General features: G+C 43.7%; 1 protein-coding gene across 3 annotated transcripts in view; it reads right to left on the bottom strand.

The window, feature by feature from the left end:
* Positions 1-10,049: 10,049 nt before the first annotated feature.
* The window catches only part of LOC124552487 (aminopeptidase Ey-like), a 440,551-nt gene continuing 423,255 nt past the window's right edge, over positions 10,050-27,345 (bottom strand). For all 3 annotated transcript variants that reach the window (XM_047126769.1, XM_047126768.1, XM_047126770.1), the window contains exon 15: positions 10,050-10,303. In XM_047126769.1, coding sequence (XP_046982725.1) covers positions 10,124-10,303 — 180 coding nt within the window. In that variant the 3' untranslated portion in view covers positions 10,050-10,123. The remainder of the gene's footprint in view (positions 10,304-27,345) is intronic.

The following is a 27,345-nucleotide window of genomic DNA, read 5'->3' as shown; positions in this document are numbered from 1 at the left end:
TTTTACAGAAATCATTTCATAAAATATTTGACTGATTACTTTCATTTTTCATTTTCAAGTTCTATTCAGAATTGACTCCTCATTTGCCGTCCTAACGTACTTGACTCGAAGGCAGCCTTTTGGCATTTAAATACCGCACCAGTGGATCTTTTTGTGTGCAAATTAGCTAGGCCTTGAACAGATGAAATTTTTGACACTTGATTTACATAGCTTGGCAGCAGCTTTTCGTGAAATATTTCAACTTTTCCTCAACTCATTAATGGCGATTTCGTTAATTACCGTGATTACTTTCAACCAGTTAAATATTTTCATGCAGAACTAGAACTCACGCTGGTCACTTTGATACCCCGTTTATCTGTTTCCCTCCCTTTGTTTGGTTATGAAAATTCGGACAAAACCTCATGGCGTAATTTATAGGGAGTCTTGTTTTCGCTCTGCTCACGCGTTTATAAAAACTTTCCGAGTGTTATTCATATGATAAAATAGTCCTTTCTGCGTGTTGTCATTTCTACAAATCGTCGTTTCGGTATCTTGAACCGTCCATGAGATACGACGATTTTTACGATCACTTGATTCCCGAAGCGCAGGAATGCTTCGGACGCGCCGCGAGCGACCCGTCCACGGATATAACTACCAGTACCTCAAGAATGAAAAGAGATGTCACTCCGGTCTCAACTTTAAATACAATTTAGATATATTGGTTACATTTCATACGCAATAATGTATGGCCTTAAATGAACTATGCGGAAAGTATACGCAATGTGCTTTTACCTCTGCAAATTCTTAAAAATTTCGTGCTGCCATGTACTCAATTTCGTACAGCACATTAACTATGACGAATAACGAAAATAAATTCAGACTTTCATCGTTTAAAGATATCAAGCTATCAGATGCGGAAGAATCAATTTTTTTCACCGAATAGTTTTCTTAAAAAATAGCTGCCGCCGCGTCCGCTCCACTGCTTTAGATGAAACACGTGTCCTGCAGCGACAAGATTCGAACACGCTTGAATTCAAACGTCGCCAGTTGCAGCTACACCTGCTGTTGTGCTATGCCAATTTTCTATATTATGCGGATAAGTTTTGAAAGCCTGAGTTTTCACGAAGTAAACACTGGGAACATTTCAGTCACTGACTGCAGACTAGTTTGTAAGGAAGGAAGCAAATGAGATTACTGGGAAAGGTCTCCGTTCGTCATAAGTACTAGGAAAGTTTTGCAGTATAGCTTTCTTTATTTAATTTTTTTTATACACTCTCTGTTGTGTACATAGTTCCGCGTAGTCAGCGCGTACACAACTTTCCCACTAGAGCGCGCCCCGCTAAGCGCAACAGCGCAGGCGCAGCGCTCGTCCGTCTCCGCACTACGAGATGGCGCTGCCTTAGAGACGGACCAAATTCTGCTTCCGCCAATCCGCGTATCAATATGTAACGCAGCCAATGAGATTGCTGCGAACATAGAACCTTTTCTTCTCGCGGATCACACTCGCGCAGTGATACCTGAACGTGCGAGGTATTATAACGAGTGTACAGACCTCCGATTAGTCAGTCTGCATTTGTCTGTACCAGTCTGCATTAGTCTGTACCAGTCTATAGCCAAGTTTCAGTCTGCCCCTAATAAGATTACCATATTACTGTACATAGCCATGAAGATAAATGAACAGACACTTTGTCAAGTATCAGAGATATGCGAGACTAAGATTAACGTACCAAGACCAAAGGAACTTCAGATTGTCAATTGTAAACAGCATCCAGAATCAAGTTACGTAATGTCTATGCTTTTTATTATTTTAATACATGTGTGTGAAAATTAATCAAGTTCTGTTTAGAGTTGGTCACTGTCAATCTAATACTCTAAGTGTGCAAGTGGCATTTCTATCGCCTGACCTAACGGCCGAAGATAAACACGCCACGATAAGACTACAAGACATATTGCTGGCACTCACCTACTTCGTTAGAGCGACAAGTCAAATAATCTGACGGTGTGTGTACCGAAGGTCTCACAGTATGCAGACCACACTCTCTATCATCCGAAAACAATCTCTAAACCAGTTCTCCAGAGTTTCTGTGGGAATAGAGCACACTCGTTGTCGCAAGCCGCCAGGAGATGCTCATCATTTGAAAACTGCCCTCCTCCCAGCTTCAATTTTCACATGCGACTTTGCGCTGTCCCTGCAAGGAGCAAGGTCTGGCTGGACGGTAAGGAGGGTGTAGCCCGCAGATACTCAGTGGACGCTCTGGCACGGAGCGTTGTAGTGGTGCACGGATCGAGTGTCCACTCGACTGCGGTCGCTGGTTCTTCAAACATTGGATGACTCTGGGCAGGCACTGCTCAGTGTACCACTTGCTGTCACTGTCTTCTGTGTGTCCAAAACAACACGCTCCACAGTTTGATTCGATTTGGAAAGAAAACACAGCCATCATTTTCCTCTTTACTGATCAAGGTTCTCTGACAGTGATGGGAGCGTTGCCATCGTCAAAGACCCAAACTTTGTTTTGAATCTTAGTCGGCGCGTCATAATAGTACAGCCAATCCTTGTCACCTGTGACGATTTTATTCACATAGAGGAAACGTGCCTAATATGAGACACACTTTTGTAAACCCATTTGAAAGACCTAAAAGTACATGCAATTGTATTTTTTATGATGGTAATAAGATCTTGCATTATTTAATTTTATCGTACAATTATCGAATTTGCAATAATAAACAATCTTCCAGAGTAGTTATTAAATCTTCACAAAGAAGGCATTTCGTAGAAATGAGATCAAGGTTTCCTAACATGAGACAGTAATAATATTTTGCTGTAATTATTTTATTACATAATAATGACATATGAAAATAAAATTTTTACATGTTCATTCATTTCTGTTATCCTTCACTCATTTCACACTACTTATGTTTATATTTACGGCATCCGGGGCAAACAAAATTGTCTTCTGTGATACCGCAATCTTCGTGAGCTCAGCGATAACATTTCGTGCACTGTGCCCATTTCTAGTGTTTGTTCTGTATTGGGCACTTTTCTGAAGGCAGACACTCTGCATCATCGTCATCACTGCTGTCTGAATCCCCACTGTCGTCAAGATGGACATCGGATGCCGAGTCACTAGACAATTCTTGTGCTTTGGGTCTACGATTGGAAGATTTTCCACTCTTCTCCCCAAATAACTTTCTCGCTGCTTTCTTAGCTTCAGCCTCTGATTTCTTCTGTTTTGATTCTTGCAATTGCTTCACATAAGAAGTTGAAGTTAGTAACGCAGCAGAGCACGAACGCGATGCTTGACTTATTTGACTGTCTCCAGGTGGTTTTGCGATGTGTGGGGGAGGTCTGATGTCTGCCGGGCTGACAGCTTGACCATCACCGTCAGTAGTTTCATTTTCGTTTTTGGCATCTCTTTCTTGAAAAGCGTCAGCATGGCGATGAATTGAAAATTCATTTCCCTAAAGATGTGTGCGACTGCTACGGTCGCAGGTTCGAATCCTGCCTCGGGCATCGGTGTGTGTGTGTGGTCCTTACGTTAGTTAGATTTAAGTAGTTCTAAGTTCTAGGGGACTTATGACCACAGCAGTTGAGTCCCATAGTGCTCAGAGCCATTTGAACCTAAAGATATTTCTGTTGTATGGGATGAGACCTGTTTTTCTAAAGGCATTCACAGATGCTTTCATTGTTACTGCTCGGTTGTAAGCTGCCTGAAATAACCTGGCTATTAATAACGGGGTGATAACACGACCTGGGTTACTTGCGAACCACGTTTCTATCTCTTGGGCATAGTAGGTTTTCAAAGGCCCCATAAATCGGACGTCAAGGGGCTGCATTTTATGCGTTGAGTGAGGTGGCAAACATACAATATGAACATCGTTTCCACGTGCTCTATCTAACACATCGAGATTCTTTGAGTGGGAACAATGCCCATCAAGAATCAAAATGACAGGGTCATTTGAAGATGGCTTTACATGACTCACAAAATGATCAAACCACTGAGTAAAAATGTGAGTTTGTATCCAGCCACTTGGATGACAAGTTGATATTCATCCTGCAGGTGCACCGTCCATCAAGTTCCAGAAAACATTCCAATTTGTGATCATAAAACTAGTCAAAGTAATCGCTGTTTATCATAATTTAATCGAATTAAAATAAACGCAGTTGCCAAAATTTTACTACAATAAATGATGAAATGAGAGTATTGCGTAAATTACATATAAAAAATCGTGAGAGAACGAGTTCCCCCAATATGCGACAGGTATCGTAATATGCGACACTGTCGCGTATTTGGATCCCCATACTATGGCATATTAGGAATTTCGCCATCTTACACAAAGAATCACGTACTTGCTAACAACGTTCGTTGGAAAATGAACCTAACTGTCAATTAATACCGTTACAAATAACAACAACAAAAGAGTGCAGTAATATCCACTCACCTTTAAGCTGAAATATTGTCTTAACACCGATGTCGCAAAAACTCCGAATACAAGAAATTTTGTATCAACCTCTACGTACTGTGTCCGGCTCTACTATAGCGCCCTACTCGCTGTGTCGTCGCCTGGCACGCAATAGACGTGTTCAAGAAACTCTCCGCCAGAGTGCAGCCCCTAACATGAGCACAGTTGGGGTGTCTCATATTAGGGAACTATCGCATAATAGGCACCTTTCCTCTACTGAGATTCTCCCTTAGGAAACGTCTCTAACATCTCCCGGCACCAAGTCACACGTCGTGTTACCTGCTCTTCCGCCAGTCTATGCGGTACCCAGAGACAACAATGTTTCTTTACTTGGAAACGCAGACCCGGATCTAGGGGGTGGGGGGTAAACCGGGGTACCTTCCCCGGGCGGCAGTTTCAGGGGGCGCCAAATTCTAGTTCTCGAAGAAAAAAACCCTTGTTTCAGAAAGCGCCTAGCATCCTGCGCACGTTGGGCTATCGATAATTCATATGATTTTGAAATGCATTGCTGTTGGTTTCTGAACGCATTCTAAGTCGATTTCTGAACGAATCAAGAGTTTATTTATGAATGCGGCCGTAGTGTACGCGATGTCCCTAGTAGGAGAATCCCCGTCGCATCTAGATCCAAATAAACCCGAACGGCTGAATGCTGGTCGCTGTTTGTATATGTTGTTGGCTGGGTGTGCGAATGATCAGCGTTAAGGGGCCAGTTGAACGGCCCCCCGGTAGCAGTAGCAGCCGCTTCTCGGGATAGCGCGGGAAACGCGTCGTGCGAACACGTCATAACGCCTAACCGGAGAATAGAGGCGGGATAAGTAAACAGCTGATTCTTGTAGGGTTTCGTGAAGTTAACGGAAGACTAACTATTCCTGCCATTGTCAAAACGTAAAGTGTTCAAATGTGAATGAATTCCTAAGGGATCAAAATTGGTCGCTTGTAGGAATAGTTAACAAATTTTGTGATGACAGGAGTGTGTTACAACGAGGAAGGAGAACAAACGGGGACATCGTGCAAATCGTGAGGAAGAATATGACGATTCCGAATTTATATAAAAATTTAGTACTAATACTACTTTTCGACGTCATGCTTGAGAAATTAGAGCTTATGAATGAAATATCGAAGTAATCAAAGTATCTCCTAAGATAAGACTTCTTGTGTATAGTTGGCCTAATACGCGTCTGATATTGCTACTTCCTGAATTTTATTCTATCGTGTTATTTATGCAAACGAGGTAGATCAAAGTGATAATTTGTGCCAAAACAACCTCTCTTATTTGGCGTATTTTACAATTTTTTTTTTTAAATTCCAGTCTTTCATCACAATGTAAATTCCTTCCTTTATATTTATTTTTCGATCACAGAGTGGAATAAAAAAACATTTGACACTATTAGATCACTCTTTATATTCGCGAGTATGTTGAGCTGGTGAAAGTATTTTACAATTGCTGCAATATTAGGAAGGCGTATCTCGTTTTATGCACAAGACAGGGACAGAATAGACGTAATCAAATAGAGAAACCACACCGATTTTGGGTACAATTCGTATTAAGAGCATTTTTAGTATTAGACACGGACATTTTGATTTTGCATTTGTTTGATGAGGTAATAGATTCTTTCTCAGAAAGGAAAGCACGTAGTGTAAGTCTGTAGCACGAATAGAGAGGAAAAAAATGCTGGGATCCAATGATTGAAGAAATGTGCACTGTATTCCTTGCCTCTTGCGTTTGCTACGTTTAACGTCATGTGACACGAAAGAGAAAGTTATTAGCTAATAGGCAATAAACAGTGTCGATTTTTTGGAGAGTTCTTCTTCTCCCAGTCGCACCCAATGTTATTGTGATCTTCTTTTAAGGGTGGGTAGAATGTCAAACCGCCAACTGGGGGCAGAAAAGGCACCACAGGACATTTTAGTTTCCACTGTCCCGAACATAGAGTCGATGACTTCCATATACACGCTCGAATTGCACAGAGCGAAGTACAGTGACGTGCGATAGAAGAATGATGCGTAAGGAGGCACGGAACTGCACTTTGGGACACTTACGATCAAATTACATGTCTTAAATTTCCTCGAATATACAGGGTGTTACAAAAAGGTACAGCCAAACTTTCAGAAAACATTCCTCACACAAAAAGAAAGAAAATATGTTATGTGGACATGTGTCCGGAAACGCTTACTTTCCATGTTAGAGCTCATTTTATTACTTCTCTTCAAATCACATTAATCATGATATGGAAACACAGCAAACACTTCAAACACTTTGTTACAGGAAATGTTCAAAATGTCCTCCTTTAGCGAGAAAACATGCATCCACCCTCCGTCGCACGGAAGCCCTGATGCGCTGATGCAGCCCTGCAGAATGGCGTATTGTATCACAGCCGTCCACAATACGAGCACGAAGAGTCTCTACATTTGGTACCGGGGTTGCGTAGACGAGAGCTTTCAAATGCCCCCATAAATGAAAGTCAAGAGGGTTGAGGTCAGGAGAGCGTGGAGGCCACGGAATTAGTCCGCCTCTACCAATCGGTCGATCACCGAATCTGTTGTTGAGAAGCGTACGGACATTTCGACTGAAATGTGCAGGAGCTCCATCGCGCACGAACCACATGTTGTGTCGTAGTTGTAAAGGCACATGTTCTAGCAGCACAGGTATAGTATCCCGTATGAAATCACGCTCCATTGAGCTAGGTAGAAGAACATGGGGCCCAATCAAGACACCACCAACAATGCCTGCCCAAACGTTCACAGAAAATCTGTGTTGATGACGTGATTGCACAATTGCGTGCGGATTCTCGTCAGCCCACATATGTTGATTGTGAAAATTTACAATTTGATCACGTTGGAATGAAGCCTCATCCGTAAAGAGAACATTTGCACTCAAATGAGGATTGACACATTGTCGGATGAACCATTCGCTGAAGTGTACCCGTGGAGGCCAATCAGCTGCTGATAGTGCCTGCACACGCTGTACGCGGTACAGAAACAACTGGTTCTCCCGTAGCACTCTCCATACAGTGACGTGGTCAACGTTACCTTGTACAGCAGCAACTTCTCTGACGCTGACATTAAGGTTATCGTCAACTGCACGAAGAATTGCATCGTCCATTGCAGGTGTCCTCGTCGTTCTAGGTCTTCCCCAGTCGCGAGTCATAGGCTGGAATGTTCCTCGCTCCCTAAGACGCCGATCAATTGCTTCGAACGTCTTCTTGTCGGGACACCTTCGTTCTGGAAATCTGTCTCGATACAAACGTACCGCGTCACGGCTATTGCCCCGTGCTAATCCGTACATCCAATGGGCATCTGCCAACTCCGCATTTGTAAACATTGCACTGACTGCAAAACCACGTTCGTGATGAACACTAACCTGTTGATGCTACGTACTGATGTGCTTGATGCTAGTACTGTAGAGCAATGAGTCGCATGTCAACACAAGCACCGAAGTCAACATTACCTTCCTTCAATTGGGCCAACAGGCGGTGAATCGAGGAAGTACAGTACATACTGACGAAACTAAAATGAGCTCTAACACGGAAATTAAGCGTTTCCGGACACATGTCCACATAACATCTTTTCTTTATTTGTGTGTGAGGAATGTTTCCTGAAAGTTTGGCCGTACCTTTTTGTAACACCCTGTATATGTTTTGTGTATAAAGCTCATCAGAAAGATTTGCGCTACAAACTGAACATATTTTTTTAAAAATCGATTATTTTTTAAATCGTTGCTGTTCTATCTCAAACGTTCGAGTGGTGGGGGCGGGGGGGGGGGGGGGGGACGAGTGAGGGCAGGGGGTCGCCGCTATCAGGTTTTTGCCTCTGTTCGGAAATATCGTGGATCTGGGGCTGTGCAAACGATCATGCAGAATCGAATAAATTGCTGGTGCATTTAGCCCTAAGGTATGACACGCCTGTCTTCGTGTAGCATTCTCCTCACAGCGTCAATGTTTTCCTCCGTAAGCGATGATCGTGGCCTTGCCGTCCTCTGAGCTTACTCCAGAGTGAAATTTCCTCTTTGGAATTCTCTGCACCACTGAATATAGTTGTGGGATGTGGACACACATCACCGAGTGCAAGAGTCATTTCTTCGAAGCACTGGTCTACGTTTAAGCCACGCGCGAAGTTGTACCGCAAAACTGCCCGAATCTCACTTCTTGACCACAGTGCAATAGAAAGCACTTGGAACTGCCCCTGCTAGTGAACGACTGCACCCACAGACTCGCCACTAGACTTGGCCACTGTTTCTAAGTTTCGATACAGTGTATCGATTCGTGGAACTGTTTCAGTGTTTCGGAACAGCTGTGCAGATTCGATCTCGAGCCAGACACGGAAACTGTGTTGTTTCAAAGAAGGCTGTTTCAGTCTACCTGTGCGTGGAACGGACTAATTGTATCGAAACAGGGATGTTTCATTCCGCTCTGTGTCGGACGAGATTCGGGCTCGGCACAGGTACTGAAACAAAACATATTACTTCATGAAACACTTTCAAGAGTGTCGAAATCTTTTTGACAAGATATAACATGAAGCTTTAGTTATCAGAAAATAAAGCTTCGTTTCTAGCTCACTGTCCTATTCCGAAATGGCGTAACATCTGCTTTACAAACACTAACCAAACAATAAAACAACGCATACTATTCACATTCAAAATAATAAATACGTGAAAATCATTTAGTTAAATTACACTTTTTTTACAACATACGCTTCTCTGTTCATGTGCAACAATCGTATTAAGGAACGCAAATAAGCCTACAACATTTTGAATAAATAAAGGCGTAGAGTGACAGTTATTAGACATATACATAAATCTGATGTAGGTATAATTGCAAGCAATCTGTTTGACGTATCACTGATAGTGTAATGGTGAACGGGAAGAGCTGGGAAGCATGGTGAATTTATAATAACGGTTCGAAACACCTTGAAGGACAAAATTTTTTTCTGTTATATTTTGTTATTTATTCGAATTATTTGGCGTTATTTGTGAGTCTATAGTCACTGTGCCTATTACCCACAATGATTCCCTTTGTGTGCCTGGAAATTAGCAGGATGGGTACATTACCCATACTAACAGAATGTGGGAATCCCAGTAGCATATCCGTTGTTTCTGCAGTTTGCTCCCACCTGCAGTTCCGTTCGTGGTGGTTCTTCTGTCTTCAGCTACGGCTGTCCTCAGCCAATTGAAAAGTATGAAAGTCACACGACACGAAAGCAGCGCATTTGCTGCAGGAAATACGAAACTGCCAAGACGCCTTAGTGATAGTTTCATACTTTCTGCGACATGATTAGCGCTCTCGCATCTCATTTGTGTTTATATGGACATACTTATACAGTAGACATTCAAGATGATGAAATGTGTAGGTTTATTAGATTACAAAAAAAAAGAAAAAGAAAAAAAAACTGTTTCACTGTTTCGAAACAGCGTATCGGAACATTAAACAGTACTGTTTCATTTGTTTCGTAACAGTTACGTGTTTCAGTTTGCCCATCACTACTCGGAACACAGCAACAATCAGCCTCCTGCGACTTATTGTTGCGTCGTACTGTAAAACTTCCTGGTAGCCTCCCTGGTTTAGGTGATGTCCTGTGGGAATCGCAGAGGAAAGAAACACGTACAGCGTGGGTAAAGTGTTGGCATTAATTTATTTGTCAGGGATCACAACACAGCTGATACACACTCGACGCTCCGCCGCCGCCGCTACTGGTTCGCCGCCTCCGCCGCCGCCGGCTGCTGGCTGACCCGCCCCAGCTGGCGGGCCAGCTCCGCGTAGTGTGACTGCATCCACGCCACGTTCACCGTGATCTTGTCCCGCGCCTGCTTCACCGCCAGCGAAGACTGCCTCAGGTGGTCGGCGTTCTGCGCCGCGAAGTCGTCAAACTGCGGGCACGAGCAGAGCCGGTCAACACTGCAGCTGCGGCGAGGCGCGGAGCAAAAAGACCCAGTGGGTTGACGGTAGATTAGCGGAAATCCCGCCACTGTGTATTTTGACTCTCCAGCCGAGTGTGTGCTAATTTCAAACGTCCTGGCAGATTAAAACTGTGTGCTGTAGGACGACTCGAACCCGCGTCCTTTGCCCTCTGCGGGCGAGGGCTCCCAGTGTGATTGACTGAAGACTCCTTCCTTCCGGCTCTTCCCAGTTCAGAACGTAGACGCGCAGGTGGCGAGTCGTGCTCGGGTAGGTCAGTGGCAGAGCGCGTGCCTGGCAAAAGCGGAGGTCTCCGGTACGATCCCTCGTCTGCACACAGTTTTAAACTGCAGGGAAGTAATTAAAATCTTGTGCTTGTTATCTTTTTGGTTTTGGGGCCTCTTTTCTACAGTGGCAGTATTGCAAGTAATAGTGAACTTTGGCTGTCTTTTCCGACTGGCTAATGTAAGTGAAATATATCACATTTAAACGAGACTTTAAAGTAAGTTCAGTGTTCAAACATGCAAATGAGAAAGTACAAGGGGGGACCCAAAAGAAACCGGATTGTTGTCATAAAACATTTATTGATTAACCGTTTATACAAAATTACTGCAGTCACCTTCAAAATACTCTCCATTACGTGCAATGCACTTGTCAAGTCTCTTTTCCCACTGTCGGAAGCGTGTTTGGAACTCTTCAAATTTGATACTGTCCAGTGCCCTTTGCGAAGCTGTTTTTACCGCCTCCACATCGTCATAACGCTCCCCTTTTAGCGTTTTTCTCATTCGTGGAAATGGGGAAAAAGTCGCACGGGGCCAGGTCCGGCGAACACGGAGCGTGGGGAACGACAGACTTCCTCTGAGGTGCCAAATAGTGGGCCACTCGTGAGGCCGTGTGTGCTGCAGCGTTGTCGTGATGCAGAAACCAGTCACCTGATCGCCAAACACTGCATCCAACATCGCAATCCAAGGTTAGGCCGGCGCGGTAAACGCGAAACCAAATATCGGCACTAGTAACGTCACTGCTCACTTTCGTAATGATACTTCATCACTTTCCCGGTATTTATTTATTATTTATGGGGTCTAACCAGGGCGATGGTGACACCCTTCTCGGTTTAAAACACTGTTTTCCAATAATGGCCTCCACACACACACACCATTCCCGCCAACCACTCTGGCGCATCTCAACACTCGCTCTCGCAACACGTCACAATCGATTGTTCTCCCTATCGACCTGTGCTGAGTGCAAAGTTATAGTAAGGGCCTACGGACCCCTTACAAACCCCTGGCCAGAGTGTTAACCAGCACTTTTACTTGGATGTTTTAAGGCGTCTGCGAGAGGATGTGAGAGAAAACGCCCAGAGGCCCCAAAGAAGTCTTCTAGGGCGGGGACGTAAGGGATCCGTAGGTCCTTATTATAAATTTGCACTGAGCACAGGTCGATAGGGAGAACAATCGATTGTGACGTGTTGCGAAAGCGAGTGTCGAGATGCCCCAGAGTTGTTGGCGGGAATGGTGTGAGTGTGGAGGCCATTATTGGAATACAGGGTTTTAAACCGAGAAGGGTGTCACCATCGCCGTAGTTAGACCCCATAAATAATAAATAAATACCGGGAAAGTGAAGTAGTATCTTTGTAAAAGTGAGCAGTGACGTTACTAGTGCCGATATTTAGTTTCGCGTCTACCGCGCCGGCCTAACCTTGGATTGCGATGTTGGATGCAGTGATGGATTAGCGTGTGACGATAATGGAAAATGAAGAAAGCCTGTGCTGAGATTAGCCGTAATTAGATATGTATGACGAAGGCAGTGGCTGTCTCCTTTTTGTGTTTTGAGAAGAATATAATTTCGTAATTAGTAAAACTGTGTTGGTGTTCCTTATTACCATACATTCAGTATGATAGTATTGAACAGGACGAACTGGAAAGTAACAACTTCCGTAGCAGTCAATTCCGATTACCAACCCCATTAGGTTCACGGTCATGTTAATAATAAATATTGGACTGCTAATCGATCAGATCAGGTCGGGATAAAAACGGAGGTGTTACAGGTTACAAATTCCCGATGCACAATTCCACGAACATCAAAAAAGACAATGATCATCGCCGTCACATTTGACCTCACTCGCCTCGCTTTTTTTTTGGTATGGGAGAGTTGGGAGTCCTCCACTGGCTTGACGCTTGCTCGGTTTCTGGGTCATACATCAACTCTCATCCCCTGTAGCGACTTTGTTCAAGAAGTTTGGATCACGTGCAATCTCTGTTTTCAAGTCCTGACACAGATCCATGCGGATGGTTTTTTTGCTCCTGTGTGAGAAGGCGCGGAACAAATTTAGCAGCAACACGTCTCGTGTGCAAATCCTCTCTCAAAATCCGCTGGCACGAGCTCCAACTGACTCCTGTCTCTGCTGAAATTTGGTCGATCGTTTGGCGACGATCCTCGTTGATCTTTTGGAGGACATTTTCAACGTTCTCCTCATTTCGCGATGTTGAAGGGCGTGCAGAACGAGCTCGGTCTTCAACACACATCTCACCACGTTTAAAGCGCGCAAACCACTCGAAAACCTGTGTGCGGCTGATAGCGCCCTCCTGGAAAGCTTCCTGAAGCATTTGGTGTATCTCCGTTGCAGTTTTTTTTAAGCAGGAAACAAAATTTCACACACACTCTTTGTTCTTTTTAAGTTGCCATAACGACTTCGCAGAGGTAACCCGCCAATAGTGAGAGAAACACAATACCACACTTGCACGTTCAGCTCTACACTGAAGCCGTCTGCACAGGTGTTTCATGAAGGTCTCTGCTAACACCATCTAGCGTGAGAACCCTGCACTACATCTGCGAGTGGCAGCGCCCTCGGAGTCCGGTTTCTTCCGGGTCCCCCCTCGTGTTGCGCACCGCAGTGCACTGAAAGCGAAACGCTTCTGTACAGAACAGGCTCTCTTCCAGCGCCGCCGAGACGGGGAACACCTGTCAGCTTACTAGATGCCACGCGCTGCTCCTACAGGACACCCGCCGAAACGTGGTAGTTCCCGAGCCTTCAATGGATTCATTGTCCATCACAGATTTGTCTTTCGGGAACTCATTCGTAGACTACACTTTTATCCCATTCACCTAAACTATCCACTCTTTGCAGCGACATTCGAGCGTTAGATTAGTGCTGTCCATTTTCGCATTCCCTGCATTTCACGAGATCGAATATATCCTGCAATAACTTCTTAATCGTGCATATGTTAGCAAGGAACTTTACAGTCGTGGGTAGCGACGTGCACATACACAGATGGCTGTAGTATCACGTACACGAGGTATCAAATGCCAGTGCATAAATTTCTATTCACGCGATTCATATCAAAATCGTGGCCGACCCGATAATGGCCACAGGTTGGGAATTAACAGATTTGAACGCGGAATGTAAGTTGGAGCTAGATGCATGGGGCATTTCATTTCGTAATTCGTTAGGCAGTTCAATATTCCGAGATCTACAGTGTCGAGAGTGTGCCAAGAATACGAAATTTCAGGCATACCTTATCCCACGCACTTAAACCGCGTGAGTCTGAGGCAGACACCTACATCCACATGCGGGGAAGAAGGTTCCCCAGAACACACTGTCTTTTTCTGTGGGCAATACGCGAACAATAGACATACACTACACTTAGATTACATAGATATATACACAGCAATAAGAGACAAAGAACAACGGGCACAATTAAACGCACTGACAAGCAGTATTTCAAAAACAACACATGAAGAGTATACGCGGACACATCACAGACATGCCTATGTGGAGCGTAACAGAAACCTCCAGAGGATGGACAGCGATACCCACAGTGACGACGAAAATAGTGGCAATGAGGAGGAACAGGAGGAGGAAGCTGAGATGTGACAGTAAATAAGCAAATTGCTGGCACTCTAGCCAAGAAAACACCAAATGCTGTACCTGGATGGGCACCTACAGTAGTTAATACATAGGATTAGTAATAAATATGATAAGCAACATTATTTCTCTACTAATAACCATTTCTGTGTGTGTGTGTGTGTGTGACTGGCGGTCAACGGCTCAAAGAAACCATTCCGAGGTATTCATCGTCAGTCACACTCGGTGATGGTACTAACAAATCTCTCACCTATCCTATCTTCTTTTTATATTCTTCTTAAATAAAATTTTGTTGTTTTTTGTGTTTCAACCTTAAAGTATTGTTATTTTGAAAAGTATCATTCTTTGTAAATGTTGTAGATAAAACAAAAGGAAAGAAAACTGTAAAAAGATGAAAAACGAAAATTGTAAGATGTATGACCTGTTTTAGATATCAGGTAACAGGTCTATAATTTGGCAATAAATAAATAAAAAAAATAAATAAATACCTCCGACCACAGACAACGCAGTGGCCGACGGCCTTCATTAACGACCGAGGGCAGCAGCGTTTGCCTAGAGTTGTCAGTGCTGACAGACAAGCAGCACTGCGTGAACTCAGCACAGAGACAAAAGTGGGACGTGCGACGGTCGTATCCGTCGGGGCAGTGCAGAGAAATGTGGCGTTAATGGGCTACAGCAGCAGACGACCGAAGGGAGTGCGTTTACTAAGAGCACGACATCGCCTGCAACATCTCTCCTGGCCATATCGCTTGGAGCCTAGTCGACCGGAAAACCGTGGCCCTTAGTGACAAGTCCCGATTTCCGTCGATAAGTACTAATGGCAGCGTTTGTATTATTGGGATTTCCGTAGTATGAAAGCTGTGAGTACCCTTGGAAAGGCATTCACCTATCTGCATATTAAATGATCAACTTATGAGATGACACCTATTCTTTGAAAAACATTTGTTTTATATAATTTACGTAACTGTAAAGACGAGCATCTAGCGCGGACGCTAATACATCGATTTCGCAGTCAAAGAAACATTTTTACAGGAGCTGAACTGAACGTTGTTGACAGTAAAAACCTTTTGCAGATCTTCAGACTTTAACGTACTTCTGCTTGTAATGTGAAAACGTAAAGATGGTCGACTTTAAGCTATAAAAGTGGACGGTCTTGCCAGCGTGCAGACAACTTTATTAATTAATAAAATTCGAGTAATTTATGTTCGAAACTGTAAATCGGCAAGTTATTGTTATGGTGTTGAACGGTGCAAGAAGTGTCTTTAACGAAGGAGAAAAGTAATGACTGTAATTTGTGACAAAAACGTGAACCAAGGAGCTAACACAGGACAGGCTGAAATCTGATCGCACCATACAGTTAGAAAAGTAATTGTGTAAGTTATACTGTTTCTACGAGGGCGGTTCAGAAAGTAACCTCCGATTGGTCACAGTGCGGGTTGTGGGGGGAGTAGCGACGCCATCTGTGCGTTCACGCACTCAACAGGTCAGTCGGCATCAAGCCGTGGTCGAGTGAACGTCGTACCTGCGCTAGTTTAGTTTTTGTGGCAGTTTGAAATGTGTGCTGCAATAGAAAACCCCTCCAAATGTGAAGTGCGTGCTGTCATAAGGTTTTTTACAGCCAAAGGATATTCTGCAGCAGCTATTCATCGTGAGCTTTGTGCCGTGTACGGACCAAGAGTTATGAGTGAAGGAGTTGTCCGTGAATGGGTACGTTTATTTAAAAGTGGACGAGAAAACGTTCATGATGAAGAGAGGAGTGGTAGACCATCATTGGTGACTGACGAACTCATTCTGACAGTTGATGCAAAAGTTCGTGAAAATCGACGTTTCTCAATGTCGGAGTTGTCTACTGGTTTTCCACAGATTTCTAAGACTCTCTTGTACGAGATAGTGACAGCAAGATTGGGTTACCGTAAGTTCTGTGCACGATGGGTGCCCAAAATTCTTAGCGACCACCACAAAACTCAAAGAATGGCCTCTGCATTAGACTTTCTGTCACGTTATGAGGACGAAGGAGAACCATTGTTAAACAGAATCGTGACCGGTGACGAAACCTGGATTAAGTACGTGAACCCTGAGACAAAAGAACAATCAAAGATGTGGGCACATTCAAATTCGCCTACCAAACCAAGAAAAGCCTCGCAAGATTTTTCTGCCAGAAAACTGATGGCAACGGTGTTTTGGGATGCCAAAGGGGTGTTGTTGGTTGAATTCATGGAACGTGGTACGACCATTAATCAAGACGTGTACTGTGAAACAATAAAAAAGTTACGACGGGCTATACAGAACAAACGCCGTGGTATGCTGACTTCCGGTATCATTTTTTTGCACGATAACGCCCGTCCTCACTCTGCTCGCAAAACAACGGCCCTTCTTGAGTCCTTCAAGTGGGACGTTATCAACCATCCACCTTACAGCCCAGACCTGGCGCCAAGTGATTATCACCTCTTCATGCATTTGAAGAAATGGCTCGGGTCACAGCAGTTTGATGACGACGAAGAGCTCAAAGATGCGGTCACAGGCTGACTCCAGGCACAAGCGGGTGATTTTTATGCAGAAGGAATTTCAAAGCTTGTGAAGAGATACGATAAGTGCCTCAATCGCTATGGAGATTATGTAGAAAAATAGTGCAAAGATGTAGTTGTAAGATGTATATATTAAAATATTTTCATTTAACTTGTTGTATTTTTTTAAATCAACCGGAGGTTACTTTCTGAACGGCCCTCGTAAATAAGCCCTAATTTGCTAGTGAGAATTGTTTGAATATATTTAGTGTTTGCCAGATTCCTTATTCTATTCTTTTCCTTTATTTTTTTTTACCTCCAGGCCATATTATTTATATAAATATCAAACAGCCTTTACTACAGCAGAGAATACTGCGGCATCCTGGTCGTAGACAGAAGGCCGCTCCTTGTCTTCTATACAGCTCACAGCTGCCCCATTTATTAGTGATTTCATTTGCAAATGCAATTTTTTTATTGTTCATTGTTAATGGTCCCTTAGGTGATTATAAATCTCGTACTGGTTACGTAAAGAAATCCGGGTTGTTCTTTTCCAAATAACAGAAGTCTTTGCATAATCAATCCTTCTGACAATGATCAGGAGCCGACCAGAAGACGGACGTCTTCGACCACTTTCGTGTTTCCTGTGGCAAAGCTGTGCCAAACTGGGAACACGACATTCTAGTATGAAACTATATATAACTTTATAATGACCAATAAAATAAAAAAATTTAAAATCAATGTATATCTCAACTTTTTAAATTTAATCTGATATACATATATATATATATATATATATATATATATATATATATATATCAGATTAAATTTAAAAAAATTCAAATATATTTAACCTATATACTAGACGTTCGAGTGTGCCGCTGACCACACGAAGCTGTGGACCACCACCGTCAAAGCTGGTTCCATACCGCTGTGGACTGCAATGGACTGCGTGCTCTGGTCCAACTGAACCAATCACTGACTCGAAATAGCTATGTTAGGCTACTTGGCGACCATTTACAACCATTCATGTTCCCAAACAACAATGGAATTTTAATGGATGACAATGCGCTATGTCGGCGGACCAAAATTCTTCACGACTGTTATGGAGAATTCTAGCGAATGATTTGACCACCCAACGATGCCCGACGTGAATCTACCGATCACTTACAGGACACAATCGAGACGTCAGTTTGTACACGTCTTGCCGCTCGGGATGGCCGCGTGGTCTCGGGCGCCTTGTCACGGTTCGCGCGGCTCCCACCGTTGGAGGTTTGAGTCCTCCCTCAGGCGGGTGTGTGTGTGTTGTTCTTAGCATAAGTGAGTTTAAATTAGGTTAAGTAGCATGTGGGCCTAGGGACCGATGAAATGGTTCAAATAGCTCTGAGCACTATGGGACTTAACTTCTGAGGTCATCAGTCCCCTAGAACTTAGAACTACTTAAACCTAACTTACCTAAGGACAGCACACACATCCATGCCCGCGGCAGGATTCGAACCTGCGACCGTAGCCGTCGCACGGTTCCAGACTATAGCGCCTAGAACCGCTCGGCCTCTCCGGCACGGCTTAGGGACCGATGACCGCGGCAGTTTGGTCCCATAGACCTTCCACAAATTTACTACTTGCAGCATGACTCAAGTGTTCCTAGAGCGACCCCTGTCCCTTATCCTTTGCATGAAGTCTTGTATTAGACGCGTATGAGTTCATGGAGAGCGATGCGATTGTCGTCCACTCCAACTGATGTGGATAATTCTGACATCTATAGGGCTAAGTCGAACACTCTGGTCCTCTCTTCTGAGCAGCATGTTGCAAAGCATCCCAGATATGCTCGATAGTGTTCATATCTGGGAAGTTTGGTGTCCAGCGAAGCTTTTAAACTCAGAGGAGTGTTGTTGTAGCCAGTCTGTAGCAATTCTGGACCTGTGGAATGTCGCATCGTCCTCCTGGAATTGTCCAAGTCCGTCGGAATGCACAATAGACATGAACGGATGCACGTTTTCAGACTGGATGCTTATATACGTGTCAGCTGTCACAGTCGTACCTAGACGTATCAGAAGTCCCCTATCACTCCAACTGCATACGCCCACACCATTACAGATTTTCCACCAGCTTGAATAGTCCCCTGCTGACATGCAGGATTCGTGGATTCATGAGGTTGTCTCCATACCCGTACACGTCAATCCGCTCGATGCAATTCGAAACCAGACTCGTGCGACCAGGCAACACGTTTCCAGTCATCAACAGTCCAATGTCGATTCTGACGGGCCCAGGTGAGGCGTAAAGTTTTGTGTCGTGCAGTCATCGAGGGTACACGAGTGGGCCTCCGGCTCTGAAAGCCCATATCGATGATGTTTCGTTGAATGGTCCGCACGCTGACACTTGTTGAAGGCTCAGCATTGAAATCTGCAGCAACTGGCGGAAGAGTTGCACTTCCGTCACGTTGAACGATTCTCTTCAGTCGTAGTTGGTCTCGTTTTTGCAGGATTCTTCTTCCGGCCATAGCGATGTCGGCGATTTGATGTTTCACCAGTTACCTGATATACACCCTACACTCGTGAAATGGTGGTACAGGTAGATCCGCACATCATCGCAACGTCAGAGATGCTGTGTCCCATGGCTCGTGCGCCGACTATCTTGGTAACCTGCCACTGCAGCAGCAGTAACCGATCTGACTGTGCCAGACACTTGTCGTCCTATGTAGGCCTTGCCGGCCGCAGTGCCGTATTCTGCCTGTTTACTCACCTCTGAATTTGATTACGCATCCCTACACCTGTTTCTTCGGCGCTTCAGTGTATATATTCTATCAGTTGCAACAGCTACCGTTACAGCGGAAGAAATTATTTGTTTTACTTTATAATCGGACTTTTATTTTGTCTATTCACGATGTAACATTATGTGTGTCCATCGACCGAATGTAACTGAATAAGTTCTCCAGAGAACGAAAGACTGAGTGAAATAGTAAAAGTCGCGTGTTATGACGTGACCTGCTCTAGTGCAGAGCGCCAAAGATTGCTATTGCGATCCGATATACTCAAAAGCGGTCAAAGACATTTTTTAAGTCCGACGGCGGTGAAACAAAATATGAGACACAATGTGAAAACAAAATGTGTGCTAAATCCTATATCACTTAAGTTTATTCTGGCTGTACGTGTAGTCGCGCGTTATTACAGTTCATTGTAATTTATATTTAATAATATGGAATATGAATCGTTCCCATGTGAAACGTCTCAGTATATCAAGAAGTACGACGTATGAGTTAAGTAGACTGTCCCAGTAGGCAAAAATGAGCACTTGATAGCCTCGTTACCGCGTTGTTGACAACTGACAAGCGCGCAGCGTTCAAATTCCCCTCCCAAGCCCCATCACTGTTTACAAACACAGACGCGATGGTAGACAATCGCCATGGGTATTTGCCTAATTCTGAGGAATTGTAATTATTATCACAAAAGCTGGTTTATGTGACGTTGTCAGCCACGATAATGTGTGGAAAAATGTTTAAAGTAAGTTTCTCTTTATTATTATTATTAATTATAAACTGTATGCTATTTAAATATCAAATCAAATAACTGCAATCACCAGTCAATTTCTCATGTCCTATGTTCATAAATGTTTAATTGTCATTTTAGTACAAATGGTCACAGAAAGCCGGCAGCGGTGGCCGAGCGGTTCTAGGCGCTTCAATCCGGAACCACGCGGCTGCTACGGTCGCAGGTTCGAATCCTTCCTCGGGCATGAATGTGTGAGATGCCCTTAGGTAAGTTAGATTTGGCCGTGCGGAATTAACCGTGAGGTCTCAGGCACTGCAGTCATGAACTGTGCGGCTAGTCCCGGCGGAAGTTCGAGTCCTCCCTCGGGCATGGGTGTGTGTGTTTGTCCTTAGGATAATTTAGGTTAAGTAGTGTGTAAGCTTAGGGACTGATGACTTTAGCAGTTAAGTCCCATAAGATTTCACACACATTTGAACATTTTTTTAAGTTAGGTTTAAGTAGTTCTAAGTCTAGGGGACTGATGACCTCAGATGTTAAGTCCCATAGTGCTTAGAGACATTTGAACCATTTTTTTTTGTCACAGACATCATCGACGGTTCCACAGGACTAAGTAACTTGAAAGAAGTTGTCGTAATCAGCAAACTACCATTCATCAAAAAAATGGTTCAAATGGTTCTGAGCACTATGGGACTTAACTTCTGAGGTCATCAGTCCCGTAGAACTTAGAACTACTTAAACCTAACAAACCTAGGGACATCACACACATCCATGCCCGAGGCAGGATTCGAACCTGCGACCGTAGCGGTCGCGCAGTTCCAGACTCTAGCGCCTAGAACCGCTCGAGCACCACGGCCGGCTACCATTCATCACTGAATGGTAATTCGCTGTACTTCATTTCCAAACGTAGCTCCCTTCGGTAATCTTGTTGAAATGCAGGCTCGGTAGCTATCCGGCGAAAATTTGATTACAATTCCCAGAAAAGTATCAAAATTATTGATCGATTCTTTCAAGTGTCCGACATGTCATTGCACGGAACAAGGTGCGCTTATGTCGTAAACCGGCGTACTCGCACGAGGCTAAAAAACGACATCTTCTAAAACATCAGCTACCATAGTTAACAGCAAAATACTCTCTCCATTTCCCCCCATTCAAAGTATTTATAATTATATACTGGCGCCCGAACAGGGGCGCAACCGAAATTTTTGCTTGCGAACTTGTTCTGAAGCGCGACATATATAATTTATATTAATAGTGGCTAGTGAAAAATTTCTAAGTTCTGTTGCTTAATTTTTGTCTTTTTATTTCGTGCACAACATCAACCCCGATGACAATACTGCACGGAGTCGTAAAAGTAGGAACCAAATAAGACGGACGAAAACGCGGAAAAATTTTAACCAAGTTAACCGACCGACAAAGAAAACTACAGCGGTCAGTATTATTTTTAATTCTTGCAGTCGAACCTCATTAGTATCCAATAACGACCGAAGCATCTGTAAATCCCATCAAATCCCATCGTTTTTCACGTAATTTCCTGCCTAAAATCTGCTTTCAGTAGAAACTGGCATATTAGAAGCATTAGTTGCATTACGATAATATTTGTAAATTTTTCATGTTTAAATGTTGTCATCCATATCCGTTCGCGGCGTTGGAATTCTTTTGTTTTATTTCTGGCGCATCCATACTGTCTTCCCCATAGTATCGCCAATTGTTCATATGACGTATGAGTTAGACTGTCCCAGTAGGCAACAATGAGCACGTGATAGCCTCGTTACCGCGTTGTTGACAAGTGACGAGCGCGCAGCGTTCAAATTCCCTCCCACGCCCCATCACTGTTTACAAACACAGACGCGATGGTAGACAATCGCACACCATTGACAGATGACGTTGACGAAATGACCGCCGTGCCTTACCACCTCAGATCAAGACTTAAGACAGCACGGACTGAGAGTACTTCTGAACCTACTGAGGAGATTAGACACAGGACGAATCACGGAAATGAATCAAATGACTGAAATGATTCCAGCTCAAACTTCCGTAGGTGCCGAATATACCGACTCCTAGGATCGACTTACCGCCCCCCCCCCCCCCCCCAATGAATCTTGGCTACAAGAAATGAAAGAAATAATGGCTAAATTAGCTGAAAATCAAGTGACAAAGGCAGACCTATTTAAGGGGCTCCGGAAAGGCTCAAAATCATGAAAAGTTCAATTTTTACTTTTTTGCGTTTTCTGAACCTGCAGACTATTACCTTTTAATAGATATATAATTTATTCAATTCCGAAGACTACAACTATTTTTAAATTTTTTTTGAAATGTGTTCTACATGGGCGTGATCCACTGTGGCGCTGTTAAACTGCTGTCAAATGGTGTTATTATTAACGTCCGTGTTCATCAGGTACATTTTAGTGATGTGAGATAAAGTATGTGTTGTGGCAAACCTGTGATGGTTCAATATATATCGCTGGTGTGATTGTCGATTGTTTCATGTTTATTTACTCTGTCGTTATCTCGAAAATATTCGTAATTAATTCTGTTTCTTGAGTCTCTGTTTTGTTGAAGTACGCTCCTGGAAATGGAAAAAAGAACACATTGACACCGGTGTGTCAGACCCACCATACTTGCTCCGGACACTGCGAGAGGGCTGTACAAGCAATGATCACACGCACGGCACAGCGGACACACCAGGAACCGCGGTGTTGGCCGTCGAATGGCGCTAGCTGCGCAGCATTTGTGCACCGCCGCCGTCAGTGTCAGCCAGTTTGCCGTGGCATACGGAGCTCCATCGCAGTCTTTAACACTGGTAGCATGCCGCGACAGCGTGGACGTGAACCGTATGTGCAGTTGACGGACTTTGAGCGAGGGCGTATAGTGGGCATGCGGGAGGCCGGGTGGACGTACCGCCGAATTGCTCAACACGTGGGGTGTGAGGTCTCCACAGTACATCGATGTTGTCGCCAGTGGTCGGCGGAAGGTGCACGTGCCCGTCGACCTGGGACCGGACCGCAGCGACGCACGGATGCACGCCAAGACCGTAGGATCCTACGCAGTGCCGTAGGGGACCGCACCGCCACTTCCCAGCAAATTAGGGACACTGTTGCTCCTGGGGTATCGGCGAGGACCGTTCGCAACCGTCTCCATGAAGCTGGGCTACGGTCCCTCACACCGTTAGGCCGTCTTCCGCTCACGCCCCAACATCGTGCAGCCCGCCTCCAGTGGTGTCGCGACAGGCGTGAATGGAGGGACGAATGGAGACGTGTCGTCTTCAGCGATGAGAGTCGCTTCTGCCTTGGTGCCAATGATGGTCGTATGCGTGGTTGGCGCCGTGCAGGTGAGCGCCACAATCAGGACTGCATACGACCGAGGCACACAGGGCCAACACCCGGCATCATGGTGTGGGGACCGATCTCCTACACTGGCCGTACACCACTGGTGATCGTCGAGGGGACACTGAATAGTGCACGGTACATCCAAACCGTCATCGAACCCATCGTTCTACCATTCCTAGACCGGCAAGGGAACTTGCTGTTCCAACAGGACAATGCACGTCCGCATGTATCCCGTGCCACCCAACGTGCTCTAGAAGGTGTAAGTCAACTACCCTGGCCAGCAAGATCTCCGGATCTGTCCCCCATTGAGCATGTTTGGGACTGGATGAAGCGTAGTCTCACGCGGTCTGCACGTCCAGCACGAACGCTGGTCCAACTGAGGCGCCAGGTGGAAATGGCATGGCAAGCCGTTCCACAGGACTACATCCAGCATCTCTACGATCGTCTCCATGGGAGAATAGCAGCCTGCATTGCTGCGAAAGGTGGATATACACTGTTCTAGTGCCGACAATGTGCATGCTCTGTTGCCTGTGTCTATGTGCCTGTGGTTCTGTCAGTGTGATCATGTGATGTATCTGACCCCAGGAATGTGTCAATAAAGTTTCCCCTTCCTGGGACAATGAATTCACGGTGTTCTTATTTCAATTTACAGGAGTGTATAATAATGAGTAAAAGTAAAGTTATTAGAAATCCTCTGAAGGCTTTTAAGAAAAGGAGAAATGTTGGAAAGCCAAAGGTATGTGTTATTTCTGTAAACAATAAAGACGATAACCAAGTGAGTGAACCTAACCTCTCAAGTACACCTGCCCATAGCAGTCAAAGTGGGAAAGAAAATACTTCATGGAAGAAGCTTGGTTCAATGAGTGAAAACTATGAATGTTTTATGGGCGAATCGGATGTGAATGAAATATTTGATATGTCGGTTCTCAAAGGAATTTTTTCAAACTGTGTAAGATGTATTCATTGTAGTGAAGTTGGTCTGGAACTCTCCATAATAAAGCACGTAGGACTTGCTAGTGAAATACAACTGAAATGTGATCAGTGTTCATACATGACCACCTTTTGGAACAGTGTTGCAGTAACTGCAACTGAAGAAAATGGTAGCAAAATCTACGAACACAACATTAGATTTGTTTATTCCTTGCGTTCAGTTGGTAAGGGTGCTACTGCAGGTGCAATTTTCTGTGGCATCATGAATCTTCCAAATCCCCCAACCAAGTTTACGACCTATAATAAATTAATAGGGTCTAAAGTAGAAGATGTCTGTATAGAATCTATGAAGAACGCTGTGGAAGAGGCAGTAATGGAAAATAATGGTAACAGAGATTTGACTGCAGCGTTCGATGGTACCTGGCATAAACGGGGACACACGTCTCTTCATGGTGTAGTATCTGCCACCAGTATGTATACAGGGAAAGTTTTAGATGTAGCAGTACTATCAAAGTATTGTAGATGTCCACAAAAATATAAAGGTACACATGAAAATAATTGCAAAGCTAACTATAGTGGCAGTAGTGGAGGAATGGAAGTGATGGTGTTGCCACTATATTCCAGCGTTCTGAGGCGTGTGATAAAGTGTGATATGTTAATTACCTTGGTGATGGTGATTCTAAAAGTTTCAAACATGTTCAAGGACTGAAGCCCTATGGTGATGATGTTGTAGTGCAGAAATTTGAGTGTATTGGACACGTACAGAAGCGAATGGGAACAAGACTTCGGCGACTGAAAACTTCGTACAAAAAACAAAAACTCAGTGATGGTAAAGGGTTGGATGGGAAGGGAAGGTTAACTGACAGTGTAATTGACAAAATACAGAACTATTATGGAATGGCTATTAGGCAAAATACACAAAGTGTCGACGAAATGAAGAAGGCTGTTTGGGTTTTTTTTTTTTTTCATACTTCTTCAACCGATGAAAATCCCCAACATAGCTTGTGTCCCAAAGAAGAAGACAGTTGGTGTAAATATAACAAAGGATTGCTAACTGGTGAAGTGTACACTCATAAGCATAGTCTGCCTCATGCAATAATGGAGGTGATAAAACCTATTTTCAGAGACTTAGCAGCACCTGAACTGTTGAAAAAGTGTATTCATGGAAAAACTCAAAACCCCAATGAAAGTGTAAATAGTGTTATATGGTCGAGAATCCCCAAGACTGTATTTGTTGGAATAGAAACACTTCGCTTTGGTGTGTATGATGCTGTTGCGACTTTCAATGATGGCAACATTGTAAGGTGCAAGGTATTTAGAAATATGGGAATGAAGATAGGTTCTAACATGGTACGAGTGATGCTTGCTTTAGACAAGGAACGCCTTCGGGCTGCAAACAGGGCTGTAAAGAGTCTAGAAATACAGGCAAAAGTAAACAGGAGGAGGAACAAGAGGAAGCTGGAGGAGGAGTTTGCAGAGGATGAAGATAATCCATCCTATGGACCTGGAATGCACTAAAAGTTAATCCAATCTTTGTCGCTCGATTCCCAAAACTTTTATTTTCTCATACTAATTACATGTTTTCTAAGGATCTTCCAAACATATTTGTTTCAAACTTTCAGTAAATGTTACACAGTACCTTCTGCATAATTTAACACAGCCTTTTTCCAAAAAACTGTATATTTTTGAATATATAAATAAAAAATTGCAAAAAAATGTTGTGAATTTTCATTACAATTGAAAAAAAAATCATCTTTAATAACTGAACTAAAATTTTGTAAAATCCCTGTGTTAAGTCGTAGCCCATATTCCAATAAATAATCTGTAAAAAGTTCAACTTCCTACTTCAAATACTTTGTGATGAAAGATGTAATTTATAAGCGTTATTTTAACATTGCAAGTATAGGGCGTTCCGGAGCCCCTTAATCTTGTAACAAAACATGAAATTAGTAATTCAGCAACACGGCAAGAAATTCAGACTACTCTTGACTCATTTAAAACTGAGTTAGATGCCAAAATTGTTCAAGGAGTTAAAACATTAAAACAAGAACTATCAGATCGAGCGTAAACTCGACCAAATACATCAGCAAAATGAAGCTAAAATAGATACTCTGCTTCAGGCAGCTTGTACGGAATTAGGCAAACAAACTTCCAACAACTTTAGTAAAATAAACCGCGATATTACTGGCAAAAACTCGCGTGTCGAAATAATTGATCAGCACTTACACAGAATCAACGACGTTGGTACTGTCAAAGAACAAGTAGACCGCCTGTCAGATGAAATTAAACAGTTATCATTGCATACCGAGAAAAAAAATAGCCGAACATCTCAGTGAGACAGTAAAAAGATTAGATGAAAAATACCAAAAAATGGTTGTCATCTAAGGAACTGATTTACCGGAAGCAGTCCAAACAGCCACACTGAATGTCTTAAAACACCTGGATCGTCACAGGAGACACCATTGTGAGGGAATTGGGAATAATCAGACGTGCAGTGACCAACGAACTGCCAATAAGCAACGATTGCAAAACCTTGAGCAGCAAGCTCAATCGAAAGGCAGAGAACAGTCTCAGCGCTATCCACACTCTTTGCTGTCAGTAAGCGACATAGATGAGGAATCACAAAACCACCAGTACCGCACAGACAATAGACCCAATCTTGCAAACACACAGCCTCAACCAATAAATTGGTCCTCTAATGAAAGAAGAGAGTCTTCTTAAGCACAGAAACTACCAGTCCTTTAATCCAAAGAAAAGGGATCTTCACCCTATTGTATTTCTCAAATCTTTCTCTAGTATTTTTCCGAATAGCTGGACAGACATACAGCGAATCCAATATGCCACAGGACATATTATCGGCGAATCCGCATTAAGGGGCACCGAGAGGCTCTATCGATGCCATAC

This window comes from Schistocerca americana, chromosome 10 (assembly GCF_021461395.2).
Source record: "Schistocerca americana isolate TAMUIC-IGC-003095 chromosome 10, iqSchAmer2.1, whole genome shotgun sequence".
NCBI lineage: Eukaryota > Metazoa > Arthropoda > Insecta > Orthoptera > Acrididae > Schistocerca > Schistocerca americana.
The sequence above is the reverse complement of the archived record's forward strand: the minus strand, read 5'-3'. Positions and strand labels throughout refer to the sequence as shown.